We start from the raw sequence: 24,445 nt of genomic DNA, 5'->3' as shown, positions 1-24,445 counted from the left end.
ATGATAGTAAAGATGATCCAAAATCCTGGAAATAGAACAGAGAAAATGCAAGAAACATTTAATAAAGACCTAGAAGAACTAAAGATGAAACAAGCAACGATGAACAACACAATAAATAAAATTAAAAATACTCTAGATGGGATCAATAGCAGAATAACTGAGGCAGAAGAACGGATAAGTGAGGTGGAAGATAAAATAGTGGAAATAACTACTGCAGAGCAGAAGAAAGAAAAAAGAATGAAAAGAACCGAGGACAGTCTCAGAGACCTCTGGGACAACATTAAACGTGCCAACATTCGAATTATAGGGGTTCCAGAAGAAGAGAAAAAGAAAGGGACTGAGAAAAATATTTGAAGAGATTATAGTTGAAAACTTCCCTAATATGGGAAAGGAAATAGTTAATCAAGTCCAGGAGGCACAGAGAGTCCCATACAGGATAAATCCAAGGAGAAATATGCCAAGACACATATTAATCAACTGTCAAAAATTAAATACAAAGAAAACATAGTAAAAGCAACAAGGGAAAAACAACAAATAAAACAAGGGAATCCCCATAAGGTTAACGGCTGATCTTTCAGCAGAAACTCTGCAAGCCAGAAAGGACTGGCAGGACATATTTAAAGTGATGAAGGAGAAAAACCTGCAGCCAAGATTACTCTACCCAGCAAGGATCTCATTCAGATTTGATGGAGAAATTAAAACCTTTACAGACAAGCAAAAGCTGAGAGAGTTCAGCACCACCAAACCAGCTTTACAACAAAGGCTAAAGGAACTTCTCTAGGCAAGAAACACAACAGAAGGAAAAGACCTACAATAATGAACCCAAAACAATTAAGAAAATGGGAATAGGAACATACATATCGATAATTACCTTAAATGTAAATGGACTAAATGCTCCCACCAAAAGACACAGATTGGCTGAATGGATACAAAAACGAGACACATATATATGCTGTCTACAAGAGACCCACTTCAGACCTAGAGACACATACAGACTGAAAGTGAGGGGATGGAAAAAGATATTCCATGCAAATGGAAACCAAAGGAAAGCTGGAGTAGCCATTCTTGTATCAGACAAAATAGACTTTAAAACAAAGACTACTAGAAGAGACAAAGAAGGACACTACAAAATGATCAAGGGATCGATCCAAGAAGAAGATATAACAATTGTAAATACTTACGCACCCAACATAGGAGCACCTCAGTACATAAGGCAAATACCAACAGCCATAAAGGGGAAATCGACAGTAACACATTCATAGTACGGGACTTTAACACCCCACTTTCACCAATGGACAGATCATCCAAAATGAAAATAAATAAGGAAACACAAGCTTTAAAGGATACATTCAACAAGATGGACTTAATTGATATTTATAGGACATTCCATCCAAAAACAACAGAATACACATTTTTCTCAAGTGCTCATGGAAAATTCTCCAGGACAGATCACATCTTGGGTCACAAATCAAGCCTCGGTAAATTTAAGAAAACTGAAATTGTATCAAGTATCTTTTCTGACCACAACACTATGAGACTAGCTATCAATTACAGGAAAAGATCTGAAAAAAAAATACAACCACATGGAGGCTAAACAATACACTACTTACTAACGAGGTGATCACTGAAGAAATCAAAGAGGAAATCAAAAAATACCTAGAAACAAACGACGATGGAGGCGCGACGACCCAAAACCTATGGGATGCAGCAAAAGCAGTTCTAAGAGGGAAGTTTATAGCAATACAATCCTACCTTAAGAAACAGGAAACATCTCGATTAAACAACCTAACCTTGCACCTAAAGCAATTAGAGAAAGAAGAACAAAAAACCCCCAAAGTTAGCAGAAGGAAAGAAATCATAAAAATCAGATAAGAAATAAATGAAAAAGAAATGAAGGAAACGATAGCAATGATCAATAAAACTAAAAGCTGGCTCTTTGAGAACATAAACAGAATTGATAAACCATTAGCCAGACTCACCAAGAAAAAAAGAGAGAAGACTCAAATCAACAGAATTAGAAATGAAAAAGAAGTAACCACTGACACTGCAGAAATACAAAAGATCATGAGAGATTACTACAAGCAACTCTATGCCAATAAAATGGACAACCTGAAGAAATGGACAAATCCTTAGAAAAGCACAACCTGCCAAGACTGAGCCAGGAAGAAATAGAAAATATGAACAGACCAATCACAAGCACTGAAATTGAAACTGTGATTAAAAATCTTCCAGCAAACAAAAGCCCAGGACCACATGGCTTCACAGGTGAATTCTATCAAACATTTAGAGAAGAGCTAACACCTAGCCTTCTCAAACATTTCCAAAATATAGCAGAGGGAGGAACACTCCCAACTTTATTCTATGAGGCCACCATCACCCGATACCAAAACCACACAAGGATGCCACAAAGAAAGAAAACTACAGGCCAATATCACTGATGAACATAGATGCAAAAATCCTCAACAAAATACTAGCAAACAGAATCCAACAGCACATTAAGAGGATCATACACCATGATCAAGTGGGGTTTATTTCAGGAATGCAAGGATTCTTCAATATACGCAAATCAATCAACGTCATACACCATATTAACAAATTGAAGGAGAAAAACCAAATAATCATCGCAACGGATGCAGGGAAAGCTTCTGACAAAATTCAACACCCATTTATGATAAAAACCCTGCAGAAAGTAGGCATAGAGGGAACTTTCGTCAACATAATAAAGGCCATATATAACAAACCCACAGCCAACATCGTCCTCAATGGTGAAAAACTGAAAGCATTTCCACTAAGATCAGGAACAAGACAAGGTGGCCCACTCTCACCACTCTTATTCAACATAGTTTTGGAAGTTTTAGCCACAGCAATCAGAGAAGAAAAGGAAATAAAAGGAATCCAAAACGGAAAAGAAGACGTAAAGCTGTCACTGTTTGCAGATGACATGATATTATACATAGAGAATCCTAAAGATGCTACCAGAAAACTACTAGAACTAATCAATGAATTTGGTAAAGTAGCAGGATACAAAATTAACGCACAGAAACCTCTGGCATTCCTATACACTAATGATGAAACATCTGAAAGTGAAATCAAGAAAACACTCCCATTTACCATTGCAACAAAAAAAAAATAAAATATCTAGGAATAAACCTACCTAAGGAGACAAAAGACCTGTATGCAGAAAATTATAAGACACCGATGAAAGAAATTAAAGATGATACAAAGAGATGGAGAGATATACCATGTTCTTGAATTGGAAGAATCAACACTGTGAAAATGACTCTATTACCCAAAGCAATCTACAGATCCAATGCAATCCCTATCAAACTACCACTGGCATTTTTCACAGAACTAGAACAAATCATTTCACAATTTGTATGGAAACACAAAAGAGCCCGAATAGCCAAAGCAATCTTGAGAAAGAAAAACAGAGCTGGAGAAATCAGGCTCCCTGACTTCAGACTATACTACAAAGTTACAGTAATCAAGACAGTATGGTACTGGCACAAAAACAGAAAGACAGGTCAATGGAACAGGATACAAAGGCCAGAGATAAACCCACGCACATATGGTCACCTTATATTTGATAAAGGAGGCAGGAATGTACAGTGGAGAAAGAACAGCCTCTTCAATAAGTGGTGCTGGGAAAACTGGACAGGTACATGTAAAAGTATGAGATTAGATCACTCTCTAACACCATACACAAAAATAAGGTCAAAGTGGACTAAAGACCTAAATGTAAGGCCAGAAACTATCAAACTGTTAGAGGAGAACACAGGCAGAACACTCTATGACATAAATCACAGCAAGATCCTTATTGACCCACCTCCTAGAGAAATGGAAATAAAAACAAAAATAAACAAGTGGGACCTAATGAAACTTCAAAGCTTTTGCACAGCAAAAGAAACCTTAAACCAGACGAGAAGACAACCCTCAGAATGGGAGAAAATATTTGCAAATGAAGCAACTGACAAAGGATTAATCTCCAAAATTTATAAGCAGCTCATGCAGCTCAATAACAAAAAAACAAACAACCCAATCCAAAAATGGGCAGAAGACCTAAATAGACATTTCTCCAAAGAAGATATACAGACTGCCAACAAACATATGAAAGAATGCTCAACATCATTAATCATTAGAGAAATGCAAATCAAAACTACAATGAGATATCATCTCACACCAGTCAGAATGGCCATCAGCAAAAAATCCAGAAACAATAAATGCTGGAGAGGGTGTGGAGAAAAGGGAACCCTCTTGCACTGCTGGTGGCAATGTGAATTGGTACAGCCACTATGGAGAACAGTATGGAGGTTCCTTAAAAAACTACAAATAGAACTACCATATGACCCAGCAATCCCAGTACCGGGCATATACCCTGAGAAAACCATAATTCAAAAAGAGTCACGTACCAAAACGTTCATTGCAGCTCTATTTACAATTGCCCGGAGATGGAAACAACCTAAGTGTCCATCATCGGATGAATGGATAAAGAAGATGCGGCCCATATATACAATGGAATATTACTCAGCCATAAAACGAAACGAAATTGAGCTATTTGTAATGAGGTGGATGGACCTAGTGTCTGTCATACAGAGTGAAGTAAGTCAGAATGAGAAAGACAAATACCGTATGCTAACACATATATATGGAATTTAAGAAAAAAACAAATGTCATGAAGAACCAAGGGGTAAGACAGGAATAAAGACACAGACCTACTAGAGAATGGACCTGAGGATATGGGGAGGGGGAAGGGTAAGCTGTGACAAAACGAGAGAGTGGCATGGACATATATACACTACCAATCGTAAAATAGATAGCTAGTGGGAAGCAGCTGCATAGCACAGGGAGATCAGCTCGGTGCTTTGTGACCACCTAGAGGGGTGGGATATGGAGGGTAGGAGGGAGGGCAACGCAAGAGGGAAGAGATATGGGAACATATGTATATGTATAACTGATTCACTTTGTTATAAAGCAGAAACTAACACACCATTGTAAAGCAATTATACTCCAATAAAGATGTAAAAAAAAGAGGTACATAGATTTCCATGAAAATGCAAATTTTGCAAGGCTGTAAATTTGTGATTGAATGAATAAGTGCATAGTAACAGAATTAAATTACAACACATCTACAGTTTTTATTTTTTATTTTAATTTTTTTCTGAAGTACAGCTGCTGTGCATTATATGTTACATGTGTACAATATAGTGATTCACAATTTTTAAAGGTTATACTCCATTTATAGTTACTATAAAATATTGGCTATATCCCTCATGTTGCATAATATATCCTTGTAGCTTATTTTATACCTAATAGTTTGTATCTCTTACTCTCACTTACAATTTTTAAATATGTAATTTTCTCATAAAATACATTTTCTATTATAAAAAAAATGCTAAGTCTGGGAAAAAATATTTGCAAATGAAGCAATGGACAAAGAATTAATCTCCACAATATACAAATAGCTCAAGGAGCTCAATATAAAAAAGAAAAAACCAATTAAAACATGGGTTTAAGACCTAAATAGACATTTCACCAAAGAAGACATACAGATGGCCAAGAGGCATATGAAAAGATGCTCAACATCACTAATTAATTTAGAGAAATGCAAATCAAAACTACAATGAGGTATCACCTCACACCAGTCAGAATGGGCATCATGAAAAATTATGCAAGCAATAAATGCTGGAGAGGGTATGGAGAAAGGGAACCCTTTTGCACTGTTGGTGGGAATGTAAATTGATGTAGCCACTATGGAGAATAGTATGGAGGTCCCTTAAAAACTAAAAATAGAACTACCATATGACCAGGCAATCCCACTACTGGGGATATACCCTGAGAAAGCCATAATTCAAAAAGGACACATGTACCCCAATATTCACTGCAGCACTAATTACAATAGCCAGGACATGGAAACAACCTAAATGTCCAATGATACATGAATGGATAAAGAAGTGGTACATATATACAATGGAATATTACTCAGCCATAAATAGGAACGAAATTGGGTCATTTGTAGAGATGTGGATGGACCCAGAGTCTGTCACAGAGAGTGAAGTAAACCAGAAAGAGAAAAACAAATATCATACATTAACGCATATGTGTAGAATCTAGAAAAATGGTACAGGGGAACCTATCTGTAGGGCAAGAATAGAGACAGAGACGTAGAGAATGGACATGTGGACACAGTGGCGGAAGGGGAGGGTGGGACAAACTGGGAGATTAGGTTTGACATAAATACACTACCATCTGTAAAACAGATAGCTAGTGGAACCTGCTGTATGGCACAGGGAGCTCAGCTCCGTGCTCTGTGATAACCTAGATGTTGGTGGAAGCGGAGGAGGGAGGTCCAAGAGGGAGGGGATATAGGTATACATATAGCTGATTCATTCTGTTATACAGCAGAAACTAACACAACATTGTAAAGCAATTTTACTCCAATCAATCAATCAATCAATCAATCAATCAAAATAAGATGAAGATGTACTCATTATATTCCAAACCCCACCCCACCCCAAAAAGTGCTAAGGCTATTCTAAAATAATCTAAATGATGATTTCTACTTTGATTTCATAACTTCATTTTAAGGAATTTTTTAATTTGATCCCATAGCAGTTCCTGGGGACTCTCAGAGCCCACAGATGGAGGGAAAATAGGCAAATTACAGTGTGGGATGCTGATCAGAGAAGGGTGGCTAAGGGATAGGAAGGGGAGAGAAGAAGGGGCAGCATACACATTTAATCTTCCTATGAATTCTTCACATCAAGAATATAGGCCAACTTTCAAAATGGCAGAATAAGAACCTAAAAAAATCTACTCCTCCATGAAAGCAAGAGAACACCGATAAAACTTGTCAGAATCAACCTTTTCAGAAGTATAAAAATTAACCAGTCTTACAATAATCCAAGGACCATTTACTCAAGAAGAACAACCCAACCTCAGTAAGAAGAGTAATCTCTGTGGTGTTTTAATCCCATCCCCCTCTTCCCAGCTCTGCAGTAGACTTGAAAACCAATAGACTAGCAACTTATGGTAGTTGTAAAAAGCCATCCTCCTAGCAGCCACTAGAACAGATTAGGTTTGGAATTCCCCAAAAGCTTCATCCTGAGAATTGTCACCAACCAGCAGCAGACTGAACAGCTCCGTTCTCAGAATTACTTTATTTCATCTAACTCAGAGCTAACTCTGTGGAAGCAGCCCTATCCCCAGGTTGTTTCTCAGAAACAATCTCAGCAGCAGTTCTCTAACACAGCAGCTGCCTGAGTGATATTACCAGTTGGGGGCTAACAAAAGGCTGACCAAAAAAATTTAAAAGGAAAAATTAAGCAATGGAAGGCCCATAGAGGGCTTTGAAAAGCTAGCTCCAACATACTCCTGGGAATCTAGAATGACATGTGTACATTGAGGACTGTGTTTGTACCAAAGGAAGATCTGAGAAGGTCCTACTCTCTCACCTCTGGGTAACCCTGAGGCTCTGTGCAAATAAGAAATGAAGTCTATAAACTGCCTACTGGAGCACTGAAAGCATATCCAACAGACTAACATAGCCCCTCAATAAAGGCTGACTCATTAGTTAAACGCAATTAAAGAAATCCCTGTCCAAACATTAGTTGACCACTAACTCAGCAGAAACTGCAAAGGCCACACACAACAAAAAGGCTTTACAAAATTAGTCCAGGAAAGTCATAAAGCAAACAGCAACAACACAACAACAGCAAACCTGACTGAGGTTGGGGGTAGGGCATGTCTGATTAACAAGATTGTCAAACTGCTTAAAATGTCCAGTTTTGAACAAAAAAGTACAAAAAATTAGGAGACTCACGAAGAAACAGGAAAGTAGGGCCCATACTGAGGGGTTAAAAATAGCATACAATAGAAACTGTTCCTGAGGCAGTACAGAGGGTTGGACCTATGGACAAAGACAAGCAAATATCAGAACAAGTCAGTTGAAATTATCCGATCTGAGCAACAGAAAGGGGACACCACCAAGCATAAAAACATATGCATAATGGGAGTTACAGGAGAGGAGAGAGAGGACCAAAAGGATATTTGAAAAAATAATGGCCCCAAACTTCCCAATTTGATGAAAAACATTAACCTACATGCCTCAGAAGCTTAACAAACTTCATGTTGGGTGAACTCAGAGATCCACACCTAGGCTTATCATTGTCAAACTACTGGACAGTCAAGGAGGATATCTTGAAAGATCAGGAGAAAAGTGACTCATCACATACAAGGGATCCTCAATAAGAGTAACAGCTGACTCCTAATCAGAACCCTGGAGGCCAGAAGGCCAAGGGGTGACTTCCCAAGTGTTGAATAGGAAGACTATGACCCAAGAATTCTATACACAGTGGAACTTCAAAATGAAGCACAGTCCTACAGAAATGAAAGAAAAATTAAAGACGTTCTCGGATAAACAAAAATGAGAGAATCTTGTCATTTTCAGGCCTGCCTTACGAGAAACACTAAAGGGAGTCCTTCTGGCCAAAATGAAAGGACAGTAAATAGTAATTTGAATCCACATGAAGAAATAAGGAGCACCAATGAAAAAAGGTAATTACATAGGTAAATAAATAGAAAAGACAGTATAAATTTATTTTTGTTTGTAACACTTTTCTTGTCCTAACTTATGATAACTGCATAAAAATGATAATTATGAAATTATAAGCTTACAGTGTATAAAGATGTAACTTACCTGACAAGAGTAGTACAAAGAAGGGGGTCATGGAGCTATAGTGGAGCAAGTTTTTTCTATACTACTGAAATTAACTTGACATTAACCTGAACTAGGTTGTTTTCAGTTTTAAGATGTGAATTGCAATTTCCAGAGCAACAACTAAGAAAACAATGCAAGAAAATATATACAGTGCTCTCCATTTTACTAAATCAAATCACTACAGTGCTCTCCATTTTACTAAATCAAATTACTAAATCAATTCTCAGCGTTAATCCAACAAATGACACAGGTTGATCAGTGTTCTCTCTTTGAAACACTATCTTTTTTTCCCTCTTTCTCAGGCTTGCTTGTCAGAGCCTCCCCATTTCTCCAACTTCTGAATGGTAACAGCCTCTGGATTCAATCCTTGACACCCCCCCCTCGTATCTTCTTTTAATTGGTAGGTGATCTTATCCAGTCTCATGACTTCGAGTTCCAGCTAGATACTGATGGCTCCCGAATCTGTGTCTACATCCCTAACCTATCCTCTGAGCCCCAGACCCAGGACACCCAACTGCCCATTCTATCTCTTGTCTTCCACATCTAATAGGCACTTTAACCTACTTGCCTAATATATGTCTGCATGGCTCACTGCCTCACACCTTTCAGCTCTCTGCTCAAATGTAAGGTCTTCACAGAAGCCTTCCAGGACTGTCTTATGTAAAACAGAACCTCTCCCTCACTCTGTATCCCATAATCCTTTAAAATTTTTCTTCACTGCCCGCATCACAACCCATTTATATTTATACATCTGTTTTAGGTAGGCCATAAGAGCTGAATCCTTGCTCACTGTTTTACCTTAGTGCACAGAACATAATTAAACATTTATTAAAGGAAGAGAAAGGGAATACTGATTAGGAATAAATGTATAAAAGGGCTTTTCACCAATGCATAATACAAACAATGAAGACACTTACTTTTCCTTTTTTTCTTGTTTGTGGGCCTCTCTCGTAATTTGAGCCGCTTTTCTACTATATGGATGGATGACTTTTTTTTCTTGTCCTACACTTCTTCCCTTTGGTGCTTTAGGCTAAAAGTAGAGAAACATATGGCACACACAGTCAGATATATAAATGACTTCTCTCAAAAAATTTTCTTTAGAAATAAAAATTTAAAACAGTAATATAACAGAGATACTGTCAGTCAGAAATACTACACTACGAATCAGGAGAAACGCCAGACTCAAAGTCTTTGTTTCCATGCTCCTAACAGAAATGATATACATACAGCTGACCCTTGAACATCGGTTTGAAATGCATGGGTCCACTTAAACACAGATTGATTTTTTTGCCCCACAGTAAATACTACAGTGCTACATGATCCACGGTTATGGAGGAACTGCATATGTGGAGGAACAACTATAAATTATATGCAGATTTTTGACAGTATGGAGGATCAGTGCCCCTAACCTCTGCATTGTTCAAGGGTCAACTGTATTCAGAACTATTCTCCATTAATGTAAGAAAAGAAAGAAAGGCACAGAGTCAATGAACCAGCTCTTCAACTGTTCCAGCTTCAAAGCAGATACAAAGAATGCAGATAGTGAGGAGACTCACGGTTGGAAATTTGCATCAAAGTTAAGAAAGTTGCAAGAGGGCAGAAGGAACATAGGATGTTAGTGCGAGCCCGAATGCAGAAGCTGCACGTGGAACACTGGGCAGTGAATAAAGCTAATCAAACTTGGGCTCACAGGAGATCAGGAACAGAGGAAATAATATAAGCCATCTCGAAATTAGCACATCCCATTCAAGCCTTAATGCCAGTTAACTAGGTCCTCTAAACTAGTTGTCTAGTATTTCAGTAACTTTTTATTCCTACATAATTCTGTATCTTATATCTGACCTATATTACTGAGGAATTTTGTTTGGCTCCCTATAATAGAAAGCCAAAAAGTAGTGGCTTAACCCAGATAAAGTTTAGCTCTCTCATGTAAAAAGGAGCTGGAGGTTCTGTTCCACAAAGCCCTGAGATCCAAACTCCTTCCACCCTGTTATCCCACTATCCTTAGGCTATAACCTCGTTTCTATCCACAGAGTTCAAAATGGCTTAACAGCAGGTCTACACTCCAGCCAGTGAGAAGTGGAAAAGAAAATCAAAACACATATTCCTTCTATATTATATGTAAGGGAGGATTACATAAGGGGTTAGTAAATATAATCTTTATTCTCAGAAAAAATACAGGATTACAGAAGGAAAAAAAAGGCATTAGCTAACATACCTAATTCTCAAAATGGTTGTGTTTCTACAATATTCTCTTCAAACCTACTGTCACTGCCTTAATTCAGTCTCATGATCTTTCACGATTAGGATGGCCTTTAGGTTCTCACTGCTAGTCCTTTTTCATTGGGAGGTGACAGAGCTTATCTTCCTAGAACACTAATTAGTAAAGTCCTTCTCCCCTGCTACAGAGCTCCACTAACTCAGGCCCTAAATCCTTAACCTGGAAGACAATCTACCCCAACCTACTTCTCCAGCATTATATCCCATTCTTCCAAAGACCCTTCATCCCATTCTTACTAACTTCTCACCATTTCTAGAATATACCCTGCTGTTTATTTATATCTGGAGACTATACTTGTTGCTACCTCTGCCTGCTAAATCCATTTCCTTACTTGTCCTTTGACAAGACCCAGCTCAAAGTCACTTCCTTTGTAACACTCTCCAGGCAGAATTAGTTAAAATGACCACCTCACGCATCTACTCATTTCATCAACAAATATTGACCGAAATATTTAATAAATATTTACTGCTCACTTCTTGATAAACCTGACCAGAGAAGATTAACTCCAAGTCTGAAACCCAGGATGCCCCTGGAAGCTGTTACAAGTATAGGAGTATAAAGTGTGAAACCATCATAAGAGTATGTGCATTCTTTTGTGTGTCTCTCTGCACATGTGGCGGGGAGCGAGGAAGGAGAAAGGAAGGTGTGAGAAGGAACTTTTGTGCATGAAGTGTGCCCAGCAAACATAAATCAAGTCTGTTTGCGCCCACCTGTAACCCCCTCCCTGAGCGTGAGCTCACGTTACTGACTAGCCTGGAGCAAAAGCGATGTGCTATCAATCCCAAGATTAGGTTATGAAAGGACCTGGGCTCTGTCTTGCCCGCTCTCTTTTGCCCTCTTCTGGCTCACTCTGATGGAGACCAGCTGGCTTGTAGTGAGCTGCCCTACGTACGCAGAGGCCGGTGTGACAAACTGAGAAAGGCCTCGGCCGACAGCCACTGAAGAGCTGAGGCCCTTGGTCCAACAGTCCACGAGGAGCTGAATCCCACCAAGAAAGATGTGAGTGAGCTGGGAAATGGATCATCCACAGCTGTGCCCTGAGATGAAACCACAGCTTCAGGTTATACCTTGACTGAAACTGGTGAGAAACCTTGATGGAGAAGATCCAGGTAAGGATCCTGATCTGTGACCCAGAAAAAGTATGAGATAATAAATTCTGTTGTTTTAAGTTGATAAATTGTGGGATAGCATGTTAAAGAGATAACTAATGCAAGACCAAAAAATAAAAGCAAACATCTCTTTTTTTTTTGCCGTACGCGGGCCTCCCACTGTTGTGGCCTCTCCCGTTGCGGAGCACAGGCTCCGGATGCGCAGGCTCAGCGGCCATGGCTCACGGGCCCAGCCACTCCGCGGCGTGTGGGATCTTCCGGGACCGGGGCACGAACCCATGTCCCCTGTATTGGCAGGCGGAGTCTCAACCACTGCACCACCAGGGAAACCCAAACAAAGATCTCTTTGAAAAGATATCTTTATTCCATATATTCCAACAAATAAAATGCTTTAAAAAATGAAACAAGGTCACAAAAACCTCAAGAAAAAAAGATGGTTTCTGAAGCTGTAAAACTTAAGTTACAGAGCTGTGTAACATTTCAGCAGTATGTCCAAGTCTATAAAAAATTTCCTTTAAAGATTTAAAAACTTTCTTTAGAACAAGAAATACTGATACCATTTGGAGTATAAAAATGTCTGCACAGCTTTAGATCTCAGTTAGAGAACCTCCAAGACTTAGTACAAAGAAAATACAAAAAAACTGAACTTATATTCTGACTCAACAGTAGACTATGATTTCTTATAATAATTTACTCATGAAAAGGTTGCCTCAAGGCAGGTTATAAATATATAATAAGGCACAGAAACATCTATCATAAAATATTAAATTTCAAAACAATTTTATGTTTCAATATATTACTTTAAAAAAAAACAAAATACTTCAACGGGAAAAGTGCAGTAAAACTCTAACAATGAAAATTAATATATTAATTACAGTCTACTCAAGCTAAGTATCTCTTAATTTAAAAGCAATTAAGGGCTTCCCTGGTGGCGCAGTGGTTGAGAATCTGCCTGCTAATTAATGCAGGGGACACAGGTTCAAGCCCTGGTCTGGGAGGATCCCATGTGCCACGGAGCAACTAGGCCCATGAGCCACAACTACTGAGCCTGTGCGTCTGGAGCCTGTGCTCCGCAACAAGAGAGGCCGCGATAGTGAGAGGCCTGCGCACCGGGATGAAGAGTGGCCTCCGCTTGCCACAACTAGAGGAAGCCCTCGCACAGAAACGAAGACCCAACACAGCAAAAATAAATAAATTAATTAATAAATTCCTATCCCCAACATCTAAAAAAAAAAAATCAATTAATCTCCGTCAATCAGGGATTGTCCACATTTATTTTGTAAAACATCTGACAATTCATAAAAAAGTACAGAATGTTGGGCTTCCCTGGTGGCGCAGTGGTTGAGAGTCCGCCTGCCGATGCAGGGGACATGGGTTCGTGCCCCGGTCCGGGAGGATCCCACATGCCGCGGAGCGGCTGGGCCCGTGGGCCATGGCCGCTGAGCCTGCGCGTCCGGAGCCTGTGCTCCGCAACGGGAGAGGCCACAACAGTGAGAGGCCCGCATACCGCAAAAACAAAAAAAAACAAAAAAAAAGTACAGAATGTAAACATATAACAAAACTAGGGGGAGAGGGATTTAAGATGTATTTTCAATTAAAACTTAGTATTTTATGTTTCAAAAAGCACCAAATTAAACTCTCAAAGATACAACAAAAATACATTTTTTTCATATGCATCACAGACTACTCTGAATAACAGAAACTTTCGAAAGTTTCTGGTACCACAGAAATATTCCGGTTAAGAAAACTGATATTAAAAGTCTCTCTTACAGGGCTTCCCTGGTGGCGCAGTGGTTGAGAGTCCGCCTGCCGATGCAGGGGACACGGGTTCGCGCCCCGATCCCGGAAGATCCCACATGCCGCGGAGCGGCTGGGCCCGCGAGCCATGGCCGCGGAGCCTGTGTGTCCGGAGCCTGTGCTCCGCAACGGGAGAGGCCACAGCAGTGAGAGGCCCGCGTACAGCAAAAAAAAAAAAAAAAAAAAGTCTCTCTTACATACAATCTTTAGTGATTACTTCAGAAAATTCATTATAAACTAGTCTTTGGATTCATACTTCAGAGTAACAAAGAAAACACACAAGTAGTTTATTCAAACAACACAGCAACAAAGAGAGGTATTTCAGGAGCAATATGCTTTAAATATTCCTGTTAAAATCATAAATAACAAAATGGAACTTTTCCTAAAATACTATGAAAGCCATCAAAGAATCTAGGCTCAACTAGAAACAAAAGTGTCATTTAGACTGCCCAATTCAACTAGAAACCTAGAAGAATGATCATTTCACCAAACACAAGGTACACAAAGGTATATGAATACTTAAAAAAAAAATGTAGAGGAGTAAAGCCATGCCTACAACTGAGAAAGCTTACAGTATATAATACCTTAAACTCCAAATACCCTAAAGCACAAAATAAATTCTAGAATACGATATACTAAGTCACTTAACATCGAAGACGTAACAGGAATGTAATGAACTAATTAACAGAATCCGCACCATTTTTTTGCAGACACTCTACCCTGAAGAACCCTAGGGCATTTCCCTTGCTTAACAGATAAATTTGATGCCAACGACAAGTGTCAATGACAAATACCTAGTTAGAGCATCCAGAAAGGAACTTAACGGTTCTCCACATAAGCCTTGCTAAACCCCATTCAATTTTCAAGGACCATTTCCAGTTCACATATTTGTGAAGACATCCACAAATATGTAACCATTTCACATCTCAGTATCCTTTCTCTCTGGGTAGCATTTCTCCCATAGCACTTAACATATTGCACTGACCAGTCATTTAATTCCACACGTGTGCTTATCTCCTACATTGCAGCTCCCTGAAGACTACAAACATGTTCTACTGGGTTGAAAATAGTAGTTGGAAAGAAAGAAAAGAGAGTGGGATGTTGACCCAAGTGAATATTTTACTGTATACTGTACATTGAGCTACTATGTATACTGTATACTGTACATTGAGCTACTATGAGTAAAAAATATTTTAAAAAGTTCTTTAAAATAGTGTGAAATACCTCATATAAAAATAATTTTTAAAGGCTCATAAACAATACTCTCCTTAACATTAAGAAAATATCTTAATAATTCTCTAATGCCGACTTTACCTTTCATGCAAAAATCTAACATCAGGCTCAACTTTATGTTATTCCTGACTTACCCATCGATATCTAGTCAGAATTAACCATTTCTCCCATTCTTCTGCTACCACTCTTTACACCTCTACCTTATACTAATGTTCACTGACCAAAAAAACAAAAACAACCCACAAACTTACTGAGCACATACTACCATATATTAAAATAGGCTGTGAGGTTCCAGGATTAAAAACAAACATGGACTTGCTTACAGTCTAGTTATATCCTAACTTTGTAATTTACAATCTAGTTATCTCATGAATAACTATGTAACTTAGTAAGTGCTGGCCAGAAAGTGGCCACCATATAATAGGCGTACCTAACTTTGGGAAATCAGGAAGAGACTCCCCGAGGAACTGACTTGAGACCTACTTGGTTTTTTAAGGATAACGCGAGCTGCTGTATAAAGGACAGTTTGGACGGAGATAGAGTAAGAAGCAAGACTACTGAAGTATTGAGGTCATTAAGAAAAAAATGACAGTTGAGTGGCACAACCGGGGTGACAGTGAAGATGGAGAGAAATGGCAAGGTATGAAATGCATTTTGAAGACAGAATGACAGGACTGACTATGGACAGTGAGGGAAAGGGAAGAGTCCAGTATGACTCCCACGTTTGCAACAAAGCAACCAAGTGGTCAGAAATCCCACTAAGACAGGAATTGGCACATGGAGACAGGGGGCATCAAGAACCCACTTTCAGCCACTGGTTTAAGATGCCCTGGAGACTGCTAAGTAGAGATGTAAACTAAGTAAATAAAGTTATGAGTCTGGCACCTAGAAAAAAGGTCTGGGCTGAATATACAAATTTGGGATAACTTGGGGTTAAAGGAGGTACTTTAAAGCCACAGAGATAAGAGTCTCTTCAGTAGAATAAGAAAAGGGTCTAGGGCTAAGCTCAGATGAACAGATATTTAATAAGCACCTACAATGTAACACGCACCATTATGAAATCAATGAGAAAAAGATTAGTAACCTAAAATAAAAACAGATCACAAGAAAGAGTATAGATAAATGCCTTTTAAGTTTTGAAAAGATGTGTGCTCTACCTTAAAAGAAATGTAAATTAAAACTTCAATAAACTATAATTTTTAATGTATAAAAAAGATTTTTAAAAATTATTTATTCACACTGCATTAGTGACACTGTGGGTGAGTTAGCAGTCTCACTAATAAGTGGGATGTAAACTGGTACAATCTTCTGGAAGGTGATTTGATAGTTCTTATCAAAATAAAAACGGCACGTCTTTTGATCAAGGAATGCTACTTCTATTAATTTCGTCTACAGACATATTTACATATGTACAAAACAAATAAGAATAATCAATGCAGCAGTGTTTGTAGTAGCAAAAGGATGGAAACAGCTTAAGTGTCCATCAGAGACCTGGTAAATAAATTACAGTAAAAGCAAACAATAGGATGTCAGCTGTTAAAACAGCAAGAGGTAGATCTATGTGTACTCACGTAGATTGACGTCTAAGATCAGGTAGAAGAAAAAAAGCAAGGGGCATTCGGAGCGTGTCTAGCAACTGCTTCGATATAAAGAGGGAGGTCAGAGGACATATATACAGGCACATTCATATGAAATATCTGAATGGTTATCGAAGAAACCATGTTCTAACAGTGGTTGTTTCTCAACTGAGCTAGGGAATGAGGTAACACAGTTGGAGGCAGACCTACTTTTTGTTGTGGGTAGAATGCCCTCCCTCCCAAAGATGTCCATGCCCTAATTCCCCCACACCCATGAATGTGTTACCACACATGGCAAAAAGGACTGTACAGATGCCATCAAAGATCCTGAGATGGGAAGATTATCCTGGATTATCCACAAGGGCCCAAAATAATTGCAAGGGTCTTTATAAGAGGGGGGCAGCAGGATCACTGCCAAGAGAAAGAAATGTGCCCTTCTCTTCAGGCAGATTTGAAGATGTTACACTGATGGCTTTGAAGAGAAGGAACGGGCCAAGAGCCAAGCAATGTAGGCAACCTCTAGAAACTGGAAAAAGGGAAGAGATTCTCCACTAGGGCATCTTGAAGGAAGACAGCCCCAGCTACACCTTGATTTTAGCTCAGTAAGACTCATTTTTGGACTTCTGATCTCCAGGAGTATAAGAGAATGAATCTGTGTTGTTTCAAGCCATTAAATTTGTATTAATTTTTCACAGCAGTAAAAGGAAATTAACACACATTTCACGGACAACCACATTTTACTCTGTTTTTTTTTTTTTTTAAACCATGTACATGTAACATTATCCCAAAAGTTGGTATACTAGGTAGATTTTCATTAATGTTTTTCTTTAGTTTTACTAACTCTCAGAAACCAGTTTTTACTAGCAGGTAATCGCTTTAATATTTACTACGCTTATAGGCATAAAAACAGAAACATAGACAAATAAAACAGAATCGAGAGTCCAGACAAGGGAGACAAGGTTTTCTAGGAAAGCCTAGAAAAGAAAATTATAAAGAGCTGGCCACTGCGCATACTAATAAATAAAAAAACTTAATTTACACAAACGTATATAATCTAAAGCAAAAAGACTGTAGACAGACATGAAAAATAAGAATACAATGAAAAGGAAAAGGAGAAAATGGAAAGTGACAGAGAAAGGGGACTAATGGCACTGAGACCAGAGTATCATAACTTATTACCAGATTATAAACTTTTATTTATTTATTTATTTATTTTGCGGTACGCGGGCCTCTGACCGCTGTGGCCTCTCCCCCGTTGCGGAGCACAGGCTCCGGACGCGCAAGCTCAGCGGCCATGGCTCACGGGCCCAGCCGCTCCGCGGCATGTGGGATCTTCCTGGACCGGGACACGAACCCGCGTCCCTTGCATCAGTAGGCGGACTCTCAACCACTGCGCCACCAGGGAAGCCCTATAAACTTTTTTATGCTGTTGTTTTCGTTAGAAACTAATTGAAAAGTGACTATTTACAAAACATGTTCCCATTCAAGAATTATTCTCAAGAACAGAAGCAAAAAGGAAAACAAAAATAGCAGTTTTGTAATATAAACACAAGTGGTAAATATAAAAACAAGCAAGCATAATTTAGATACTGTTTACCTCTGGGTGGCTCCTGGAAATATAGGTTCAAGGAGAACACAGAAGGGTTCTTAAAGTGAAAAACAGATAAACGAGAGTTCCTTATACAGTTTATACTTAAACGTGCTACATAAGCGCTCTTTTGCATCCACTGCATTTTTAATAAAAACAAAGTGTCAGGGGCTTCCCTGGTGGCGCAGTGGTTGAGAGTCCGACTGCCGATGCAGGAGATACGGGTTCGTGCCCCGGTCCGGGAAAATCCCACATGCCGCGGAGCGGCTGGGCCCGTGAGCCATGGACGCTGAGCCTGCGCGTCCGGAGCCTGTTGCTCCGCGACAGGAGAGGCCACAAGGGTGAGAGGCCCGCGTACCGCAAAAAAAAAAAAAAAAGTGTCAGTGCGGTGGAGGGGATGAGGAGCGTGAAGGCAGGGTCTGGGGCGGGAGTAGGGCACTGTGGGGTGGTAAGCGGCCGCGAGGACCGGCGACTACGCCGTCCCCGACGCGCCTCGTCCGCCCCCCGCTCCTACCCCGCTGAGGAGCGAGTACACGGAGACCTGCGGATTTCCCGCGGGCTGGGGGCAGCGGCAGGCGCCCTACGAGCCCTGCAGGACCCGGCCCGGAACCCGTGCCTGCACCGCAGCCCGCGCACCGCCCATAGTTTTCCCTCCGCACCCCGCTCCCAGCGGCCCGCCGCCGGCCCGCCCTCCCCGCCGCCGACCGGAGCCTTCCAGGAACGGGTGGGACCCACCATGGCGACGTCCTCACGGCCTGGGACCTCCGGACCTCCGAGTCCACACGGCGAGACCTCAGAGTTGGCGGCGGCAACAACTCACGAGGCGACGCCAGCAAAATCCACGAGGAGCGGAAGCCGGGCGCACCTGACCGGCAGGGGGAGGAACGAGTGTTCTTCCCTAAAACGTCCCCGGAAACAAGACCTCACCTTTGTGGGCCGTAGCGGGCTCTCACGCCCCAGCCGCGCAGACAGGCTCCCCGCGTGCTCGCCGGGCGCAGTGGGCGAGGTGGCGGAGCTCGGGGCCAAGGGTGAACGGAGCGGCGCCGAGCGTGAGGCCGTGACCTGGGCTCGGCGCTCCCGGCGGTGGCGGCCCGGCCCCGCGGGGCCTCGGGCGTCTGCCCCGCGCGCAGCTCCCGGGCCACACAGCCCTTTCGGACGTGGCAGCACCGGGCTCCGGCCTCGCGCACGCCGCCCGCTTCCGGTGGCGCCCAGGGCCGCCGCGTCCCCCGGGCGCAGGCCTGTCCTCCGCGCCTCCGGGCCGCCTGAGCGAAGTTCCCCCGAGGCTGTTTCCTCACCCGTGAAGGCCCCCTCTGTCCACTCGAGGCTCCTTCCCACCCGGTTTTTCTGTGTTGTTCTCACGATGTGTGAGTCTTCGTTCCATCTGTACTTGGGAGGATTCCGTGGACAATATATTCGTCCAGCAAACACTGAATGATCTCCTACTGTGCCTTGGGAATACACGGACGATATTCCTGCCCGAGCTCAGCTCATATTCCAAGGCGACATATGAAAAAAAAAACACCTAATTAATGTTGTTTCCAGTCCCATACTGTTCTGAAAAACACAAAGCTGGAAGGGTAGGCAGGAAAGCTGTTTCACACGTGCTGGTCTCTGAATTCGCTTTTGAAAGTTAAGAGTTGAACGGAGACCTACGTTAAAGGCAAAAAATTGAAGGAAAGGTAAGGCCGTCTTTATTCAAGGGGTTCCTCCTCAATCTGTATAAGGATCACCGCAGTGGGGAGAGATACGGGCTCCACTCGGAATATACGGGGACAGGAAGGAATTTATAGCCCAGGAGCAGGGTGGCGGGTAGTGGATGGAAAATTACTAAGAGGAAACATTAGGGGTAACGGGGCATTCTGGCTACACCAACCTAACAGGACTCTCGAAATAGGCAGGCTGGTGTGATCAGACATCACCTGGAAGATGGTGAATGATCCGGAATCTGGTGAGTTACAGACATGGAGGTTGACCAGATGTGGAAGATGGGGGACTCTGGCTAAACCGACTTTCGTGCTAAAATTGATCAGATCGAACAGGCAATCCAAAATTCCAGGCCTAGTTGAAAAAAGAGTTCAGAGGAGCCTGAGTAGAGTTTGGTCAAGGAGAGAATCTTGTCACCTGAATGAAAGGAGAAAACAAGGCATGACAAGTAGCTACAGGTGGGGTGAAGTGGGGTATATGTGTGCAGGTGCATGAATTTAATCAACAACTATTGCCACTGAAAACTAGATTAAATTGTAAACAAGAATGGGTGACCACAAGATCCCTGAATCTAGGGGCAAGGCTTTTAAGTGTGTGAAAGCACATTCTGTGTGAATCTACACAATGAAGGGGGCACCCTTGTAGTATCTACTCTGGAGGCACTACTCTACTGAGAACTCCGGCTAATCCATAACATTTGCACCCTACTTCTATGCGATAACCATTTCCTGTGAAGCCAACTTAACACCCACTCTACCCAGTTTCTGAAATCCGGCCCACTGCAAGTCATCATCCTGAGTTCTATGTTACTGCAAATCCAGTAAGCATTAAATTCTTGTTCTGGCTATTTCAGCTGTTACTAATTGCTCTACCGATCACAAAATTCCCTACCTGCTCCTACCCCATTCTTAATTTCAAATTGCCAACAATCCAACAAACCATGTATCTTCATTTTTTTTCATTTTAATTTGGGTTTTAAAATAAAAGATTTTGTATTTCCCCCATTCAGATTCAACCCCTAAATAATATTGATTATGGGCAAGGCACCATGTTCAAAATACACTGTAGCAAATGCAAGAATGAGTTATACAAAGTAAGAGTACAGTAATGCATTATATATATATAAAGTACAATAGTGAAGACTAATGTTTGGTCATAATTTAGTGTGTACATGCACCACAGTGAAAAGCAGAATGAAACCTCCTACTTCTCCCCCCTAATATCACACCCCTGCACCCTGCCACCCAGTAGAGAGTTGGGAGATATCTTTAGAGATGTTTCCCTGTGCTTTCACAAATGTATTAAGGCGCACGCGCGTGTGTGTGTGTGTGTGTGCATGTGTAGCGGTAAAGTATTGATTAACATTAGATACTGATATAATAATATAGGAATACTTTCTAGGGTAACTACTAAAAGAACGGAAAACAGGGTAATGACTTTGAATAGGATACAAACAAGTAGAGAAAATGAAATGATAAAATATTCAGATAACTCAAAGGAATGAAATAAAAAAAAGAAACATAGGACTGTAGGGAAAATTTTTAAAATATGTCGGTAGATTTAAATCCATATAACAATAATTATGGACTAACTGCCTGCAATTTAAAAAGTGAATATTTTACATTGGATTTAAAACACAACTGTGAAAAAAAACCACAACTGTGTTCTGTTTATTGAGACACATCTGAAACATAAGGAAACAGGAAAATTAAAAGTCAAAGATGGAAAGAGGTATACTAAACAAATACTAACCAAAAGTATAGACATATTAATGTTATAGAAGATAGACTGTAAGTCAGAAAGTATTATGGTAGTTAGAAGAGGTCACTTCATAAAGATAAAAAGGTTCCATTTTAAATTTATATACTTATATTCACCTAGTAATATAGCCCCAAGTATATAGTGGAAAAACTGATAAAATTTCAAATGATGGTAGAAAACAAACAGCCCTGGAGGAAAATTACCTTTTTCAGTAATTAACAGAACAAGCTGATAAAATATTTACAATGATTTGGAAGACTAGACCACCAACACAATTTGACCTAATGGGTATCATAGAACGCTGCTTCCAGTGCTTGCAAGAATACATGGGTTTTCCAACATATATGGAATAGTTATCAAAAATGATCATATTTTGGGCCAGAAAGCAAATCCAGACAAATTTGAAAGGACTGAAATCCTACAGAATGTGTTCTCTAACCACTGTGCAGTTAGACTAGAAATCAACAAGAAGAAGATAGCTAGACAATTCCCATATAATTAGAAATTAAGAATTACACTTTCAAATAAGTCGTAAGTTAAAGAAGAAATCATATGGAAATTGGAAAATATTTGGGGCTGAAATGATAACAAAAATACTACATATCCAGATTTGTGAGATACATCCGAGGCAGCAATTAGGTCCTTTAGTGTATTAGCGCCTCAACATAAATGTTAGGAAAGAGGAACAGCTGAATATTAATCAGCTAATCCACACTGAGAGGCCGGGAAAGGAACAATAAGGGAAATTCAGAACAGAAGGTGGAAGAGAGTGAAGACCAGAAATTATTGAAATTGAAAAAATAGACATAATTGAGAACAGGAAAGTAAAAATTTGGTTCCTTTTAAAGAATGATAAAATTGATACATTCCTGCAGGACCACTCAAAAAATTTAGAGTAGACCCAATTAACCAATACTGGAATTGAAACAGGTGATATCACTTCAGATGATGCAAGCGTAAGAGGATATTATGACCAAATAAATTTAAATAAAATAGCCAAATTCTTAAAAAATATAACCTATACGACTGACAGAGGAATAGAAAACTTGAATATTTCCATCATCATCTCTAAAAATGCTACTCAGGTATCTTCCCATGTTAAAATTACAAACACAGATTTTTTTAGATTTTATAAATACATGTAATTAGGAATAGAACACTACTCTTTAATATGATAAAAATGTGGATCGGTACTAGTGATAGTAGATATCATTGTCTTATTCCTGACCTCAAAGAGCAAGCTTCTGTTTGTTTATCCACTTTGGGAAACCATTCTGGCATTATCTGAAAAGTTGAAATGTGTACATCCTCTAATCCAGCGGTGGCATTCCCGGACACATACCCTAGGAACTCCAGCCCATGTCTCTCAGGATACATATACGAAAACTTTCCTAACAGTACTGTTTGTAATAGCCCAAACTAGAGAAAACCTCATTGTTCATCAACAAAAATAGAAAAATAAGTGAGATAAATTCTATACAGCAATGAAATTAACAAACTACAGTGATGGTAAACATTAATTTTTAATCGTAATATAAAAGAATAGACAAAAGGATGCATACAGTATAAGCTCATTTGTAAAGTTCATTTATAATGTTCAAAAACAGGCAAAATGAGCTACATTTTCTAGATATACTTTCTTAAGTGGCCAGCAATATTCTTAACCTGAGTGGTGGTTACCTTGCTGTTTACTTTATAATTTTTCTTCATGTGTCACACTTATGGTTTATGCACTTCTATGTTTGTAGGCTATACTTCACAGGAAGAAGTTATAAAAAATTTTAACACAAATGTTATTACCCCATTGTCTTTTGCATCCAGTTTTACTGTTGAGAAGTCTCACTTTGGGCTAATTGTTGTTCTTTCGTGGGTGGTTTACTTTTTGTGTGGAATCTTTTCATAATCTCTCTTGCCTTTGCTCTTCTGCAGTTTTACTATAGCGTGTCTAGGTATTGGTATTTCCTTACGTGTCCTGATACTCACGGCCTCTCAATTCCTTTTGGGGATTTGTATTATCTGGATATTGATAATTCTGTTCTCTCAATCTTTTAGCCTTTCTCCTGTATTTTGTCTCTTTATTTATGCTGCCCCTTGGATTACTCCTAATTTCATCTCCCAGTTTACCCTTTTATTCTTTGATGTAATCATCCTGCTAGATATTCCTTGTGTCTTCATTTTAACTACCTTACTTTTAAAAGATATATATCACTTGTTTCTAAAAGAGTTAATCACTTTGCTTTATTACCATATTCTTCTTCAACTCCTGAACATGTATTGTACTCATTTTAAACTATTGGTTCATCTGTTCCAATAACTCTGCTTAAGGTGGCATGTGTTGTTCAATTTCATTATTTTTTAACTTTCTGTTCGAGGAGTCGTACTCCTCAGGTGTGTATTTTCCTTGAACCTGTAGCATCACATTTCACTGATGGAGTCAGCTCTCTTGTCCTGTAACGTGTACCGGGGACATGCCGAAAGTCACACCCTCAACTGCGTCAGTCTTGGAAAGTTTGAGAACACGGAGGGTGAAATCACAGAGGAGAGACTCCAGGGACCAGAGGGTTTCTGCTGACGGGAGAGCAGAGGCGTGAGGGCCCGAGGGCAGCTGTCATCCTGTGCCTGTCTTCCTCTCTCCTTACTTATCTGGGCCCCATCTCCTCTGCTACTGCCTCACACAGC

At 40.1% G+C, this 24,445-nt stretch overlaps 1 protein-coding gene across 1 annotated transcript in view; it reads right to left on the bottom strand.

Moving 5' to 3' along the window:
* The window catches only part of TMA16 (translation machinery associated 16 homolog), a 41,704-nt gene extending 22,351 nt beyond the window's left edge, over positions 1-19,353 (bottom strand). Inside the window, exons 1-2 of the mRNA XM_081242057.1 lie at positions 19,037-19,353; positions 9,634-9,746 (exon numbers count right to left, since the gene is read on the bottom strand). Of these exons, the coding sequence (XP_081098183.1) occupies positions 9,634-9,746; positions 19,037-19,039 (116 nt within the window). The 5' untranslated portion in view covers positions 19,040-19,353. The remainder of the gene's footprint in view (positions 1-9,633; positions 9,747-19,036) is intronic.
* Positions 19,354-24,445: the final 5,092 nt, after the last annotated feature.

The sequence above is a fragment of the Mesoplodon bidens genome (genome assembly GCF_964165515.1).
Source record: "Mesoplodon bidens genome assembly, chromosome: 1".
Lineage (NCBI taxonomy): Eukaryota > Metazoa > Chordata > Mammalia > Artiodactyla > Ziphiidae > Mesoplodon > Mesoplodon bidens.
Note: the sequence above shows the minus strand (reverse complement) of the source record. Positions and strands in the feature narration are given on the sequence as shown.